Here is a 14,223-nt window from a genome sequence, read left to right on the forward strand (position 1 = left end):
ATAATATAGTTTTGAAGAATTATATTCCAGAAAAAAATTTATATGACGAAAATACAACATTTCTAATTTTGTCAATTACTAAGTGCATTACTAGTATCTTTAATTATGGTTACATTGCTGTCGTATAGAATCCTAAGAGAAATTGTAAGGAGTGGATGTTTAGTACAAGTATTTATCATCTTAGGATTTCATAAAAAAAATTACTTTATAAACAAAATTATAATAATCAAAATAAATAATTACGTGCAAAATCCTCAATATCCTCGCATTGCCAACACAGGTTAATTAAATATTAACAAGAACAATCCCAACTAATTTAGTCGGTAATCCGCCATACGTATCCAACATTAACCTAATTATTCTTTTGAAACCTTAATTGTTCAATGTAATTTTTTTTTTACAGTATATTGTACATTGTTGGACTGATACTCAAAAATAAATCTGGTAAAGAACTGTTAGTAATAAAACTTACAAACTCTGCAAGTTCGTCAAACCATTGAACGTGTTATCCTTTATTGAAATCAATGTGTTGTCTGCCAGAACTCTACAAACAGTGAAAAGTATGTGTAAATCACAAGAGCATTTTTAATGCAAAATAACTGTTCATTCATTCTTTCAGAAAAAAAAGATATTAGTAAATTATCACGTAGCTAATTTCTACCAACTCCAAAGAGCTAATTCATTCAAATTACTTATTATTATGTATTGGATTGAGGCAGTCAACGCTTTATAAACTACTAAGAGTCATTTAAAAATCAGTGCACAGAATATTATAGTTTGGAATATAAATATCTCAAAAATATGTTAAACAACGATTTTACAGTCTCTCTTTAATTTTGTCAAATCATTGAATGAATCAATGCACAAAATGTTATATTTCGAGGGATTGAAATCTTTAAAAATATTTAAGGAACGAATGTTATTTCAGCATCGCGGTTTATAAAGCGTAAACTGCCCCAAGTTATGTTCTATCGTGTAACATAAGTTGAAATAAGCTTCTTTTCTTATGATTTAATTTCAATGTAGACAATGATTCAATCTTTCCATTCTTTTCTTCGGGAAAAGTCTTTAAATATAGCATATTTTAAACGTTAACGTCAAGCGGAGCAATACATGTTTGACGTAACTCAATGTGACGTAGGCAAGTTATGGTATACAAACCAATCTAATGATGTGTTACAAATGAAGTTAAATTATTTTTAAATAACAAACTTACAACCTCTCTAACTTTGTCAAACCGTTGAACGCGTTGGCCTCTATTGTACTTATATTGTTACTCTCTAGATCTCTGAAAAATATAAAGAGTGGATCTCAAATGTAAGGCGTTAGTATTTGTTAATAATACTTACTTGCCTCACAATGTCAACGCAGGTTTATCAAATATTAATAGCCATTATCTGTAACCACTTTAACTTCGTTGCCATGGACACCGATTTTGATGAAACTTCACCAATGATTAGAACTTTACACCAGAAACAAATATCAAACAAAATTTCGTTGCTATTTTTCTTGGTTGCTATGACAACAGCCGGAAAAGTTTGAAAAATCGAAATTTTTAGTCACTTTAAATCTTGACTGTGGCTTAATAAAAACTAGAAGAAGCAAAAAAACCATTCTCACAAAAACATGACACATTGATGTCACTTATACTATAAAGAAATTGTTTAGAATATATCTCTAAGTAATTGGTAACCAACGGTACATTTGGAATTATTTAAAATGCTGAAATATGCTGAAAAACGCTCCGTATTCAATAATGCTAATATTAACACGTTTAACCTTCACTAATTTATTCGGTCATCTGTACTACATATTCCATTAACCTAATTAATTTCTAAATCCTTAATTGTTCAATGATAATACTCATATACACATTTTCATATGATTGAAGTGAGTTACATGTTGATGAAACAAGAATATCAGCACTCTCGTTTAAAGTCATCATATCGTAAGTTCTATGGTCAATACAATGACCTTGTCAGCAAATACAATTTATCACTTAGTCACATGCTGACTGGCGTTTTTCATACCAATTGTTACTCCATTATTTATACACTGAATTGACGACGGATTTCTTCCCTTGTTTCCTGATTATGACAAGGAGCACGCAGCGGATGTGACCTGTCGGCGGGGATGCTCACTCCTCCATGGCACCTGATCCCACCTCTGATGTTTCGAAATCCGTGTTTTCTCTGCCCTTTTTTGTATTGTTTTATATTGTTTTTGTACTTTGAGATTGAATACTGTTCGTTATCTCCATGTCTTTATTATTTACGTCATAATGTTCCTTATTTCTGTTCAGGCAAATATTTAATAACACTAAGAAAAACTCACAAGAACTCATGTTAAATAATTGTTCCTTCATTCTTTCAGAAAAAAAACAGATAAGAGAAAATTATCAGATTGATAACTTCTACTAACGTCACAATGCCATACATTAATACATAAAATTAACAAGGAATACACTGGGCTAGCCATTCAGAGAAATAAAACTTACATAGTCTTTATGTTCGCCAGACCATTAAATGCGTTGTTCCTTATTATAGTAATCTGGTTGTTGTATAGAGATCTAAAAAAACAATAAAGAGGTAATGTCAAGAGCAATTGTTTTTGTTTTTTGAAGTGCCGAAAACTGCCTAAGGTCCTTCCGTCACAATTTGAATTGTATAAAGTACAAAAATTTAATACATTTTCATTGAATTAAGTTTAAATTTACCAAATATTACCAAAAAAGGAGTGGTCGCCACATGTTTTCTGATTGGAGACGTAAATAAACAGAAGCATATGTCAACATAAAAAAATGCACTTTTTTGTGAACAGTATCATATATAACTACTATGGAAAAACTTTTTTAAAGTATACTTTTACTCAGATGACTAAAAATTCCACTGATAAGAACGAAAGACCACCTTTTGCACATTATGTTAAATTTCAGTTTCAAATAACTAGGTCATTAACCTCGTTTTCATGCAAGTGGCCAATGTGTATTTCTCGGGAAACACCTCAATTTTTCGCACTATATGGCCTTTTTTTCTTCACTCACAAAATATTACAAGCAACAAAACTCTTTAAATAATGAAATATGAAAGCAATGGAACAGCGTTGCTTCATATAAAGAAATTATTAGAGTTTGGGCCATAAACGTGGTAATTATGACAGTCCGAATTTCCTCTGTCATATTTATATTTTTCCCCATTTTTAATCGAATATTACAAAAATCTGACTGATAAGAATTCTATTTCATTTATAGCCCCAGGTTACTTTCGTTACCCCTATTCTCTTGGTATTGATATTATATTGGGTCAATAATCAAATAATTAATATATGTTGTCTGAAATGGTTTTTGTACATATTTTTGAATTTCTTTATTTCATTGCATTCAATTAATTGAAATAATTTATGAGCTTTAACGCATATAATAATTGCAAAAGGATCTTTTGAAATATATGTGACCTTTACTTTGTGATTAATATTGCAAGAAATAAAAATTTTGACGAAAAATGAAAAATTAAAAATTTAGTCCGAATTTCCTCTGCAGTACCATACATTGACGTTTGTTCCTGTATATTTTCTTCAAATAATAAATATCAAATTTTTAAATTGATATTGAGATAAAAGTTAGTTATTTTATCCATTTAGAACAATTTTTTATAACATTTTCTTTCTGATTTCTGAAAACTGAGCAAACGTTATCCTTGAATGCATAATTCTGATGCTGAAAATTCCAAAATACTTGCAACTTATAAGACCTTTTATTTGTGAAAATCAGAAAAACTTTTTTACATTAGAAGTACAAAAAAGAAAATGCCTGAATGATGCTACTTGAGTAGGAGTTATCGCAATTTTCAACATGTTTTTAAAATCGAACAACTGAATAAAATAAGAATTTTTTAATCCTTCTACTTAACAGTATTTATCATTTCACCTATGGAAAATCATTCTTCAAAAATATATTGTTCTTCTGGATATGCATTTAATTCAAATTTTTTTTTGCAAAAACCAATGACATCAAAGGAGGGTGGAATTGCCTTACATAATCTTCTCATATTTCTAAAAAGGTGATGAAAAATACACAAAAAAAAAAAACATATAAACACCTTAACTGAACGGGAACTATTTAACGGGAATAGGAACATGTGAACCATTCTCCAAAACTTTCTTAGAAAAGGGGGAAGGGATCAGTCAGTCTAGTTTTGTAATTATAAAATCTAAAAGAATTCTGAACTGGATTTGGAAAAGAAACTTAATTTCTACAAAGCAATAGATATATAAGCCAAAAAAAAATGTTTGATAGTTGCATTTTATCTTTCTATACACCTTGACTTGTTATTGTAGAAAGTTTCTTTTAATTAATTCTTTTAGAGTTCTACATCTATACGTATCCTTACAAATATTCATAGGTTAAAAGTTTTTTAAATGCGATCTGGATAGTCATGCCTTTCTGAGCCTTGTTTAGTCAGAACGGAATTGGACTTAAGTTATTTTCACTTTCTAATAAGAATCCTACAATCATTCTTTCAAAATTCATTTTTCAAAGTGTCAAAAGAAAATTCTGAGTGGCTATAAGAAATTATTTAAGGGGCAATATCCCTCTGTTCCAAATTTCACGATTTTTTTTAAAATTCCAAACATTGATTTTCAGCAACAACTATATCATTAAATTCAAATGGGAAATAGTTTGAAGTATGAAGCGTTGTTTATTCTTTCAGAAATCAATAATATGTCAAATCATGATTTGAAGAAAATTTGATATGGAAAATAGGAAGATCAATTATTTTTCATCTCACAATTAAATTAGAAGTATGAGGTATATATAAAAATAATATTTACTCTTATACCTATCTAATTCCCGTTAGAAAACATACTGAAGCGTTGCTTTTTAAACCAGAATATCAAATTGTTTTCTCTGCATGTAAAATAACACACATTCATAAACAAGAGTTATCGTTCCATTATCGCCCTTGAAAATAATTTTTAATAAAACAAAATATTAATTGAATGTTTATAAACAATTCTGCATCTGAAATTTCTGTACAATTAAAAGACTTATACGTTAGGTGATAGAATTTTCTTAATTTACACCGTTTAAAGGAACTGAGTATAAATGTTTAAGGTAAACTTTTAAAAATAATTAATAAATAATTGCAAAAGGCTAGCAATAGAAATTAGAGGTAAACATCTGTACGATAAAACAGGCTTGATGGAGATGACTTGAAAATGTTTCTATGAATGAAATTTGTAAGCTCTGTCATGACAATTCACTGAATCTCATGACAAAATGTCTGCAGAAAGTTATCTCTCTTATCAGAAGAGTTATCTCTCTTATCAGAGGGATATTCCACCTTAAGGAATGAAGTTTATTTCAACTTATGTTATACGATATAACATAACTTGAGCAGTTTACGCTTTTTAAACCGCGAAGCGGTTTATAGAAAAGGGTAAACTGTCCCAAGTTATGTTATATCGTATAACATAAGTTGAAATAAGCTTCATTTCTTATAATTTAATTTCAGTGTAGACAATAAGACAATTTTTCCATTTTTGCCTTCGCAAAAGGGCTTCAAATATCGCATATTTTCAAACTTAACGTCAAGCGGAGTAATACGTTTTTGACGTAACTCATCGTGACGTTGGCAAGTTATGCTATACAAAATGGATAAAACCGTTTAACCAATTGAATGACGTGTTACAACTAAAATTAAATTATTAAAATAATAGTGAATATTTGAAATAAAGGTGGATTGTGTGAAAGATATGCAATAGATCTACAAGTAAACGGTATAATATATCTTTTATTGTTAATTCAAAATCATTAATGTCAGGATTGCAAAGAACGAAAATAAAATGTTGAAATCGATAAATTAATTTTTGAAAACTTCAGTGGTTTATTTTATATCTTTCTTTTTTCATGCAAGACCATGTTTCATTAACACGGCTTATGTTGTCTAAAATCTTAATTAAAGGTATGAGACAACATATTCCTCTTTTATTAATTACACCAAACAAGAGATGCTTTATATACCCAATTACTTACAAATCACATGTGTCGTTGGGAAGAGTAGAAGGCACTTCGGTTAATGATTTTCTGATGCAATTGGCAAATTTTCCAGAACACAAAGCGGACATTGGACATGAACACGGAGTACAGGCCTCTATCATAGATTCAAATAGAAAACCACTGAAAACCAACACCCACAGTGTGAAATGCATCTTTCAAACTTGTATGCTATGTCTCTGACGACTTGTATCAAACTGTAGATTTGCCGTACTAAGACAAACACTTTCGTGCATTTGTTGAGGATCTTCTCATCCTGTAGATACAACTGAATACGGATATTCTACATTAGTAATACAAATTTTGCTTTATTGACATCATTTTCTCTTTCGTTAATGCATGATCTGAATAGATTTTATTGTAGGTCTATGATCACCGTTACTAATCTAATGATTTACAAAAGCCAAATATAAACTTAATTTGTTTACTGTATACTTTTTTGGTAGAATACAAAATATATATGTGCCGTGCTAACTAAATAAATCTACTCACTTTAGCCAAAATTAAATCTATGATGCAGAATTTCGATCCTGGTTTTGATTAATATTCTGAATGGGATTTTACGTTGTTTCACTGGTGCTTCATTCAGATTCATGCCCCTCGATAACACAAACATAGAAAGTGAACTTTCAACCTTTAAGAGTTATATTTAACTATTAAAAGTGGCTAACAGACGTTCTTCGTGATATGTTATAAATATCAAACAGGAAAGTCACAGATTCCTAGAGTTGTATACTATGAAATATTATTTCCTGTTCTTGGGCAATAAATATAAAGTTGTTGTGTCATGATTGCTCATACCTGGGGTGATAAAACTACCATGTCCTGGCTCGATAAAATTCTTCTTATGCATTCATTTTTCATGCGTTTTTATTTCCCCAATTATTCTGCTTGTATACAGATGCATTTTATTACAAATACTTAAATACATTTTTCGCAACCAAAATATATAACAGATTTAACATTCGTTCTTGATAAAAAAAAATATGACAACCACAAATCACCGGTCTTTTTTTGTTACGTTTTTAGTGATTTTCTTTTCTTTTTTCCATAAGGAATCTCTTATTTAGACCTTTTATACGTTTTTATATACATCTAAAGCATACATGTATAATCAGTAAATGTCCAAAAATCCGTTATTTTCGTAGCTTAAATCCATTCAAATAGATATTACTGTGAATGTTAAGAAATGAAGATTATTGAAAATTTAAGAAATGAACTCATTTATGTTTGGATACTACGTAATTTGGGTATTGAAAAGCTTACTTTTTTCTGACGGGTATATTAGTATGTAAATATTACCACGAGGGCCTCATTATCCCACAATGCCCTGAACAAGATTGACCCAGTGAGAATTAACTCAGCATTCTGTTCATTAGAATAACAAATAGCATTGTTTAGCGTGCTGTATTAGAAAGTGGGTAAGTTTGAAATCAGAAAGATAAAGGTAGTTAAAGGCATGATTTGAGAGACTCCGAATCTACATAAGGCCTTTATCCTTTGGATGGATTGAATCTATTCGTATTAATGGCGGTTCAATGTTCGCAAAATATTTGTTGTAAGAAGTAATAAAGCTTACCGTACAAAGCACATAGTATTTACTGATAATGATATGGTATACCTAATGAAATCTATTGAGAAAACGAACAGTATCCAAGCTCAAATATCCATTAAACGATACACTTTTTGGAGCAGAGCAAAGTCGGGCCTTTAAAACATCAGCAGTAGGATCGTGTGCCGACCGGTCACCCCAACCCTGTATTTATTTCACGTGTTCCTTATATAAAAGCATTAACCTAATCTATTTTCCGATCAAACAAAATGTAAGAAAATGTTAATGTAAGAAAAATAAAATGGAGAAGAGCAGATCGAGCCATTGCCTTCTGCTCGAGAGTCTGATAGTCTGAGAGTCTGATACATTTTCCATTACGATACAACAACTTCTGAACTCAAAGAATGAAAGAATAATGTTAAGTGGATGAGCATATCAACTATTTATGATAACGATGATTTATGTTTTACAGCATTGCATTGCAACGCTTAATGATATTGTACCACTAAGCAGCATGATATAATTTCAGGTTATACATGACCAATAATGAGCCCTGTTCTTTATACTTTTTTCTTCTTTTTTTGCCAGAAGGTAATTATTCCTCGTTTTTGGGGGGAAGAAAATCCTCTTCTCTCATAGCCATTCTACAACGAGGATACTAAAGAAGGATATGGAGAAAACGAACAGTATTCAGTCTAAAAGTCCATTAAACAATACAAAATAAGAGCACAGCAAACACGGACCCCCGAAACATCAGACGTAGGATCAGGTGCCATGGAAGAGTGAGCATCCCCTGCCGAAAGGTCACACACACCGTGTGCTCCTTGTCATGATCAGGAAATAACGAAAAAAATCCTGTCGTCAATTCAGTATATAAATAATGGACTAACAATTGGTATAAAAACGTCGTTCAGCACTTGACTCAATGATAAATTGTATTTGTTGACAATGCCATTGTATCGACCATAGTACTTACAAAATGATGACTTTAAAAAAGACTGCTGATATTCTTGTTTCATCAACTTGCTTGTCAATAATTTACCTCGTTTTAGAATTTTTTTTGTACGTAAAGCATGCTTTTGGATTAGGAAACTAGGGACAGCCTTTCTCTATGGATTTAATGACAATGTCGATAGTGTTGGAAATCTTTCGTGCCCGCAGTGTAATAATGTAAATGTGATGGGACTTTTTAACAATTCTCAGAGACGTAAGCGTATTCATGGACATCGCTTGTAGAATAAACCTGCAATACACGACGTCTCTTTTGATTCATTACTGCCTTATGTAAATCAACTGTTTACATCATATTCGAACAAAACTTTACTCTGTCCCTATGAAACTTTTAAATATTCTTCTCGAAAAGGCCAAGGAACATCCAATTTTAGATTCCTCGTCACCTGAATATAGGCTCGGATCGGTGATTATGGATATTGCATATCATGGGCTTTTTAAATCCGCACGTTTCACGGAAGAAAATGCAGCTAAAACAATCCGTCTTTTCCTTAAACTTCAATATGCCAATAAAGGAATTGACGCGGTTAATATAAATAATATTCTTACTCACAAAAGGGTCTAGTCTTGTATTCCACCATATTTCAAGTTAAAGACTACACCTTGTATTTCCTACAAATATACATCGACCATTGCTTCAAAACTTTTCAATTACAAATACACTTTACATGGCCTGGATATCGACTATCAGAAAAATAATCCCCCTTCGTGTTCATGTTCTTCTTCGCCCTATAACTATAGCCCTGCTGGACACGTTATTACAGGTGACGTAAATTTAGTAACTAGTGAGGACCTTAGATCAATAATTTTAAAAGGTCCTAAATATAAGGAACCCTGATCCTTCAACTGGCGTCGGTATTTCATAAATATTATGGATTCTGTTGAAAATTACGCCAGACGATGGGCCAGATATGAAAAAGAAGACATTGACACCTTGTCTGAATGATTTAAATGTATCAGATCCATGTTAAATTCACGTATTAAAAGACTGAGGGGAAAAATGAAAACAATCTATCCTTCTGTGTTCAAGAAACCAGAAGTGAAAAAAGAATTAGATAGATTACACGATCAGTACGTACTGGTTCTGCTGACAAAGCAGGTAACAGCATTGTCTTCGTTTGTAAGGCTCATTATATAAATTCCATTCTAGAAGAACTTGGATTTAATTCTACAAGTGGTAACCCTACTTATACTCATACTTCTCTTTCTAAGGAAGAAATTCTTCAAAATCACCTGTCGGTTTTGAATACTTTTAATATTCCACAGAGCCAAAATGAATTTGAACTCCTTATATATATTGGATTCCGAAACTTCATAAGAATCCTTACAAACAAAGATACATGTACATTGCAGGTTCCAGTAAATGTTCAACCAATACTCTTTCGTTACTTCTCACTAAAATATTGACAGTAGTGAAGGAAAAACTTCAAGAGTACTGTACATCTATATATTCAAGAAGTGGTGTAAATCAGATGTGGATACTTAAAAATTCTAAAGAACTTTTGGACAATTTGAAATCCCAAGACTTTAAATCAACAGCTTAAAAACTTAAGACTTTTCATCTTTATACACAACAATTCCTCACGACACATTAAAATCCAGTCTCTTTGATGTCATTGATAGCTGCTTCTTCAACAAAAATGGAACTCGTAAATTTACTTACCTTGTCATTGGTCATTTGAAAAATTATTTTGTTAAATCAGGTTCTGATTGCACACATAAGTACTCTGAAGTTGACATCAAGAAGATGCTTGAGTTTCTGATTGACAATATTTATGTGATATTTGGAGACCAAGTATTCCAACAATCTATTGGAAATCCCATGGGTACAAATTGCGCTCCGTTATTAGCAGACTTATTTTTCTATTCATATGAAGCAGAATTTATGCAAAATCTTATGCGTGAAAAGAAGAAAACACTTGCTGTGGCCTTCAAGTCGACATTTAGATATATCGACGACGTATTGTCAATTAATAATGAAAATTTCCATTCCTATGTCGACACAATATATCCTGGTGAGCTTGAGATAAAAGATTCCACAGAGTCCGACACTTCTGCTTCATACTTGGATATGTTACTTGAAAAAGACACTAATGGTAATCTAACAACCAAGCTATTTGATAAACGTGATGACTTTAACTTTTCTATCGTCAACTTCCCTTACTAATGCAGCAATATACCTGCATCACCTGCATACGGAGTATATATATCATAGTTGATTCGATACGCAAGAGCGTGCTCTACGTATGAACAATTTCTTAAAAGAGGTAAATTATTGACAAGCAAGTTGATGAAACAAGAATATCAACAGTCTCGTTTAAAGTCATCATTTCGTAAATTCTATGGTCGATACAATGACCTTGTCAGCAAATACAATTTATCATTGAGTCAAATGCTGACCAACGTTTTTCATACCAATTGCTAGTCCATTATTTATTTATACACTGAATTGACAACGGATATTTTTCGTTATTTCCTGATCATGACAACGAGCACACAGTGGGTGTGACCGGTCGTCAGGGGATGCTCACTCTTCCATGGCACCTGATCCTACGTCTGATGTTTTGGAGGTCCGTGTTTGCTCTGCTCTTATTTTGTATATTGTTTAATGTACGTTGGACGTTGAGATTGATTTATGTTCGTTATTTCCTTCATGCTCTTGCGTATCGAATCAACTGAGATATATATACTCCGTATGCAGGTGATGACGATATATTGCTGAATAAGTAAGGGAAGTTGACGATAGAAAAGTTAAAGTCATCACGTTTATCATATAGTTTGGTTGTAAGATTACCATTATTGTCTTTTTCAAGTAAAATATCCAAGTATGAAACAGAAGTGTCGGACTCTGTTGTATCTTTTATCTCAAGCTCACCAGGATATATGGTATCCACGTAGGAATGGGAATTGACAATACGTCGTCGATATATCTAAATGTAGAGTTGAAGGCCACTGCAAGTGTTTTCTTCTTTTCACGCAGAAGATTTTGCATATATCCTGTTTCAAATGAATATAAGGATAAGTCTGCTTATAACAGAGCGCAATTTGTACCCATGGGAATTCCAATAGATTGCTGGAATACGTGGTCTCCAAAAATGACCCAATTTTCCCCAGAATACTTAGAAAGTTCTTTTGTAAAACCATCACTACCTGGACTTTTGTTTTTACACATTGTCTTTAAATCTTCACTATTTTAATATAATTTAATTTTGGTTGGTATGAGTCATTTGCATGGATGAAGAATTAGTATCTATTGCATAATAATCAGTGTTGCATACGTCGCAATCAATTATGTAAAAAAAATGTATCAATTCGCCTGACATTACTTTTAATATATGTCATTTTCAAAACATAACTTTTATTAATTCTAATATATCAGAATGAAAAATTAAATAATGAGGAATGAATTTAACAACTACCCAATTCATAGTGGTATAATCTGGGCTGGAGCAAATAGCGTAAACTACTCAAACTTAGTTTATAGAGTATAACTTGCAATTGGGTAGCTATTAAATTCATTCCTAAAGGACACGCATTGGATCTGTATGCCTTTACAGTTTTTTTCTTTTTTTAGAAATTTCACTACGGATCATTTTTTTTTAAAGATGCATTACACAGACTTTATTGACAGTTACCTTTTGTCTCCTTGCCTTTTGATGTAAGCCATATTTATCACTTAACAAAACAATGTTTGAAACATCGTTTAGAAACGAAGTTGAAAGCTAAAGATAAAACAAAGAATTCGATTTTATGGTAAAAAATGCGTGAAGTTCGATACCTTTTATTTTTTCCGATCGCTCATACCATCTCATATATAGTGATATACTAATACGTAATTTTAGGTCAATATCTAGGAGATGACGGAAGACTATCTTTTTGATTCATTATGAACTCATAATCAATTTTAACTTTTTCCCGCGATTTTTACGACTCTAGAATTATTTAGAAAATAGATTATTTTCATGGCATTTAATTTGAAATTATATAAAAAGTAATCGGGAACCTAAATTAAATTTGATGTTATAAAGCGTTTGAATATTTGAAATTAAACTCCTATATTCATTACTAGCATTCTGATTTTTTCATTGAAATTGACATTTTGAAATATGGATTTTCATCCTGTTTACCAACAAATTTTGCCTCAAAACACCTTTTTTGACCAAGCTAAAGTTGTAGATGATCATAAAAAGAATGTTCATCTGCCATTTTTAAAGCAATGAAGTATGAAGATGTAACTATGGAGATACACATCCATATCATGGAAGTTCATGCGAAAATGAGCAGTCTTCCTATTTGCAAAGAATCCAAAGGACGTTTTTTGAAAATCAAATATAGGAAAATAAACTTTAAACTTTCTCTGTATACTTATTTTAAATTTTTATTAGCCCATTTGCAAACAAACGCATTTTCTTCCAGATTCAATTTTACATCTTTTACTACCTAGGGTATATATTAAGTTTTAAAGTTTTAAATATTTTAACTTTCACAATAGTTGGGGATTATTTTACAGGTTCAAAAAAGGGAATTCACGTAACTAACGTGGAAAATGAATACTGTATACAGAGAAATTTTCGCCCCCGTTTTATTTTCACCCCTTTCGCTTTCTTCTTGAACGGGCGAATTTAAGACGGAGCGAATTGAAATTACACAGCATATTTTTTTAGAACTATGATTGAGAAAAATTTAAAACGGGGCAAAACTGTTCGCAAATGCAAAAGGGCGAAAATAACACAGGGCGAAAATAACCCTGTATACAGTAAGGTTTTGTTGCAGAATGCTATTCTAGAAAGCTTGAGATAAAAGATACCACAGAGTCTGACACATTTGTTTCATACTTGGATATGAGGGATGATCAAAAAGTTCGCGAACTACCTCTTTATCTACGAAACCACACAGGGGGTCACGTGACCGTCTATGTCACGTAAATTGCGCATGAGCAGAACGGTGGCAAATGTGCATTGAAATCGGAAAAGACTTATTTCAAAATACGAGGGTTGTTCGAAAAGTTCCTATAATTTATAATAAACAAATAACCGATTATTTCTATCCTTGGGAAATTATTCCTTCATTAAATACTTCTTAAATACAACTTCATTCAACGTTGAGAATTCAACGACGTTAAAACTCTAAGAAATCAACATAAACACATTTTTTTTCTAAATAAACTTCATCATGTTGCAAGCTAACGGTGTTTCAAAAATTATACTTTGACGCTAAGAAATCAGCATTGTTTCAACGTTCACAATGTACCTATAAATATTTCTTTTCTTATCAAACTTCCATGTTAATAAAATTTTATACGGTGACGTTGTAACAACGTTGAATCAGCATTCAAATACCTACTGGGAATCGGGTTTTTTCAAGAAACATTTGCTTGCCAACAATATTTGTTCTTAGATGGTCAATGAAATAACTAGAATGGTGATTTTACTTTTTAAAAATTTTATGTTTGCTTTATTTCCGGAGGAGTCCGGGTGGTTTTTGTCAATTATCATTGTGAGCTTGCTCATATCCTTCATGAGCCTCGATTGCATCTGCTTTTGGATCAGGTATATCATCTCTTTTCGGAGTGAGTCTAAATTCTTTGTCTGTGAATAAAGCGAAC

General features: G+C 31.6%; 1 protein-coding gene across 1 annotated transcript; it reads right to left on the reverse strand.

Moving 5' to 3' along the window:
* Nucleotides 1-1,212: 1,212 nt before the first annotated feature.
* On the reverse strand, nucleotides 1,213-12,285 carry LOC134280932 (leucine-rich repeat-containing protein 17-like). The gene is made up of 3 exons (XM_062763380.1): nucleotides 12,254-12,285; nucleotides 2,498-2,569; nucleotides 1,213-1,288 (listed from the first exon to the last, which is right to left on the reverse strand). Exons 1-3 carry the CDS (start codon nucleotides 12,283-12,285, stop codon nucleotides 1,213-1,215), a joined length of 180 nt encoding a protein of 59 aa, XP_062619364.1.
* Nucleotides 12,286-14,223: the final 1,938 nt, after the last annotated feature.

This window comes from Saccostrea cucullata, unplaced genomic scaffold (genome assembly GCF_032062105.1).
Source record: "Saccostrea cucullata isolate Sc308-1 unplaced genomic scaffold, CSIRO_AGI_Scuc_v1 ctg318, whole genome shotgun sequence".
Classification (NCBI taxonomy): domain Eukaryota; kingdom Metazoa; phylum Mollusca; class Bivalvia; order Ostreida; family Ostreidae; genus Saccostrea; species Saccostrea cuccullata.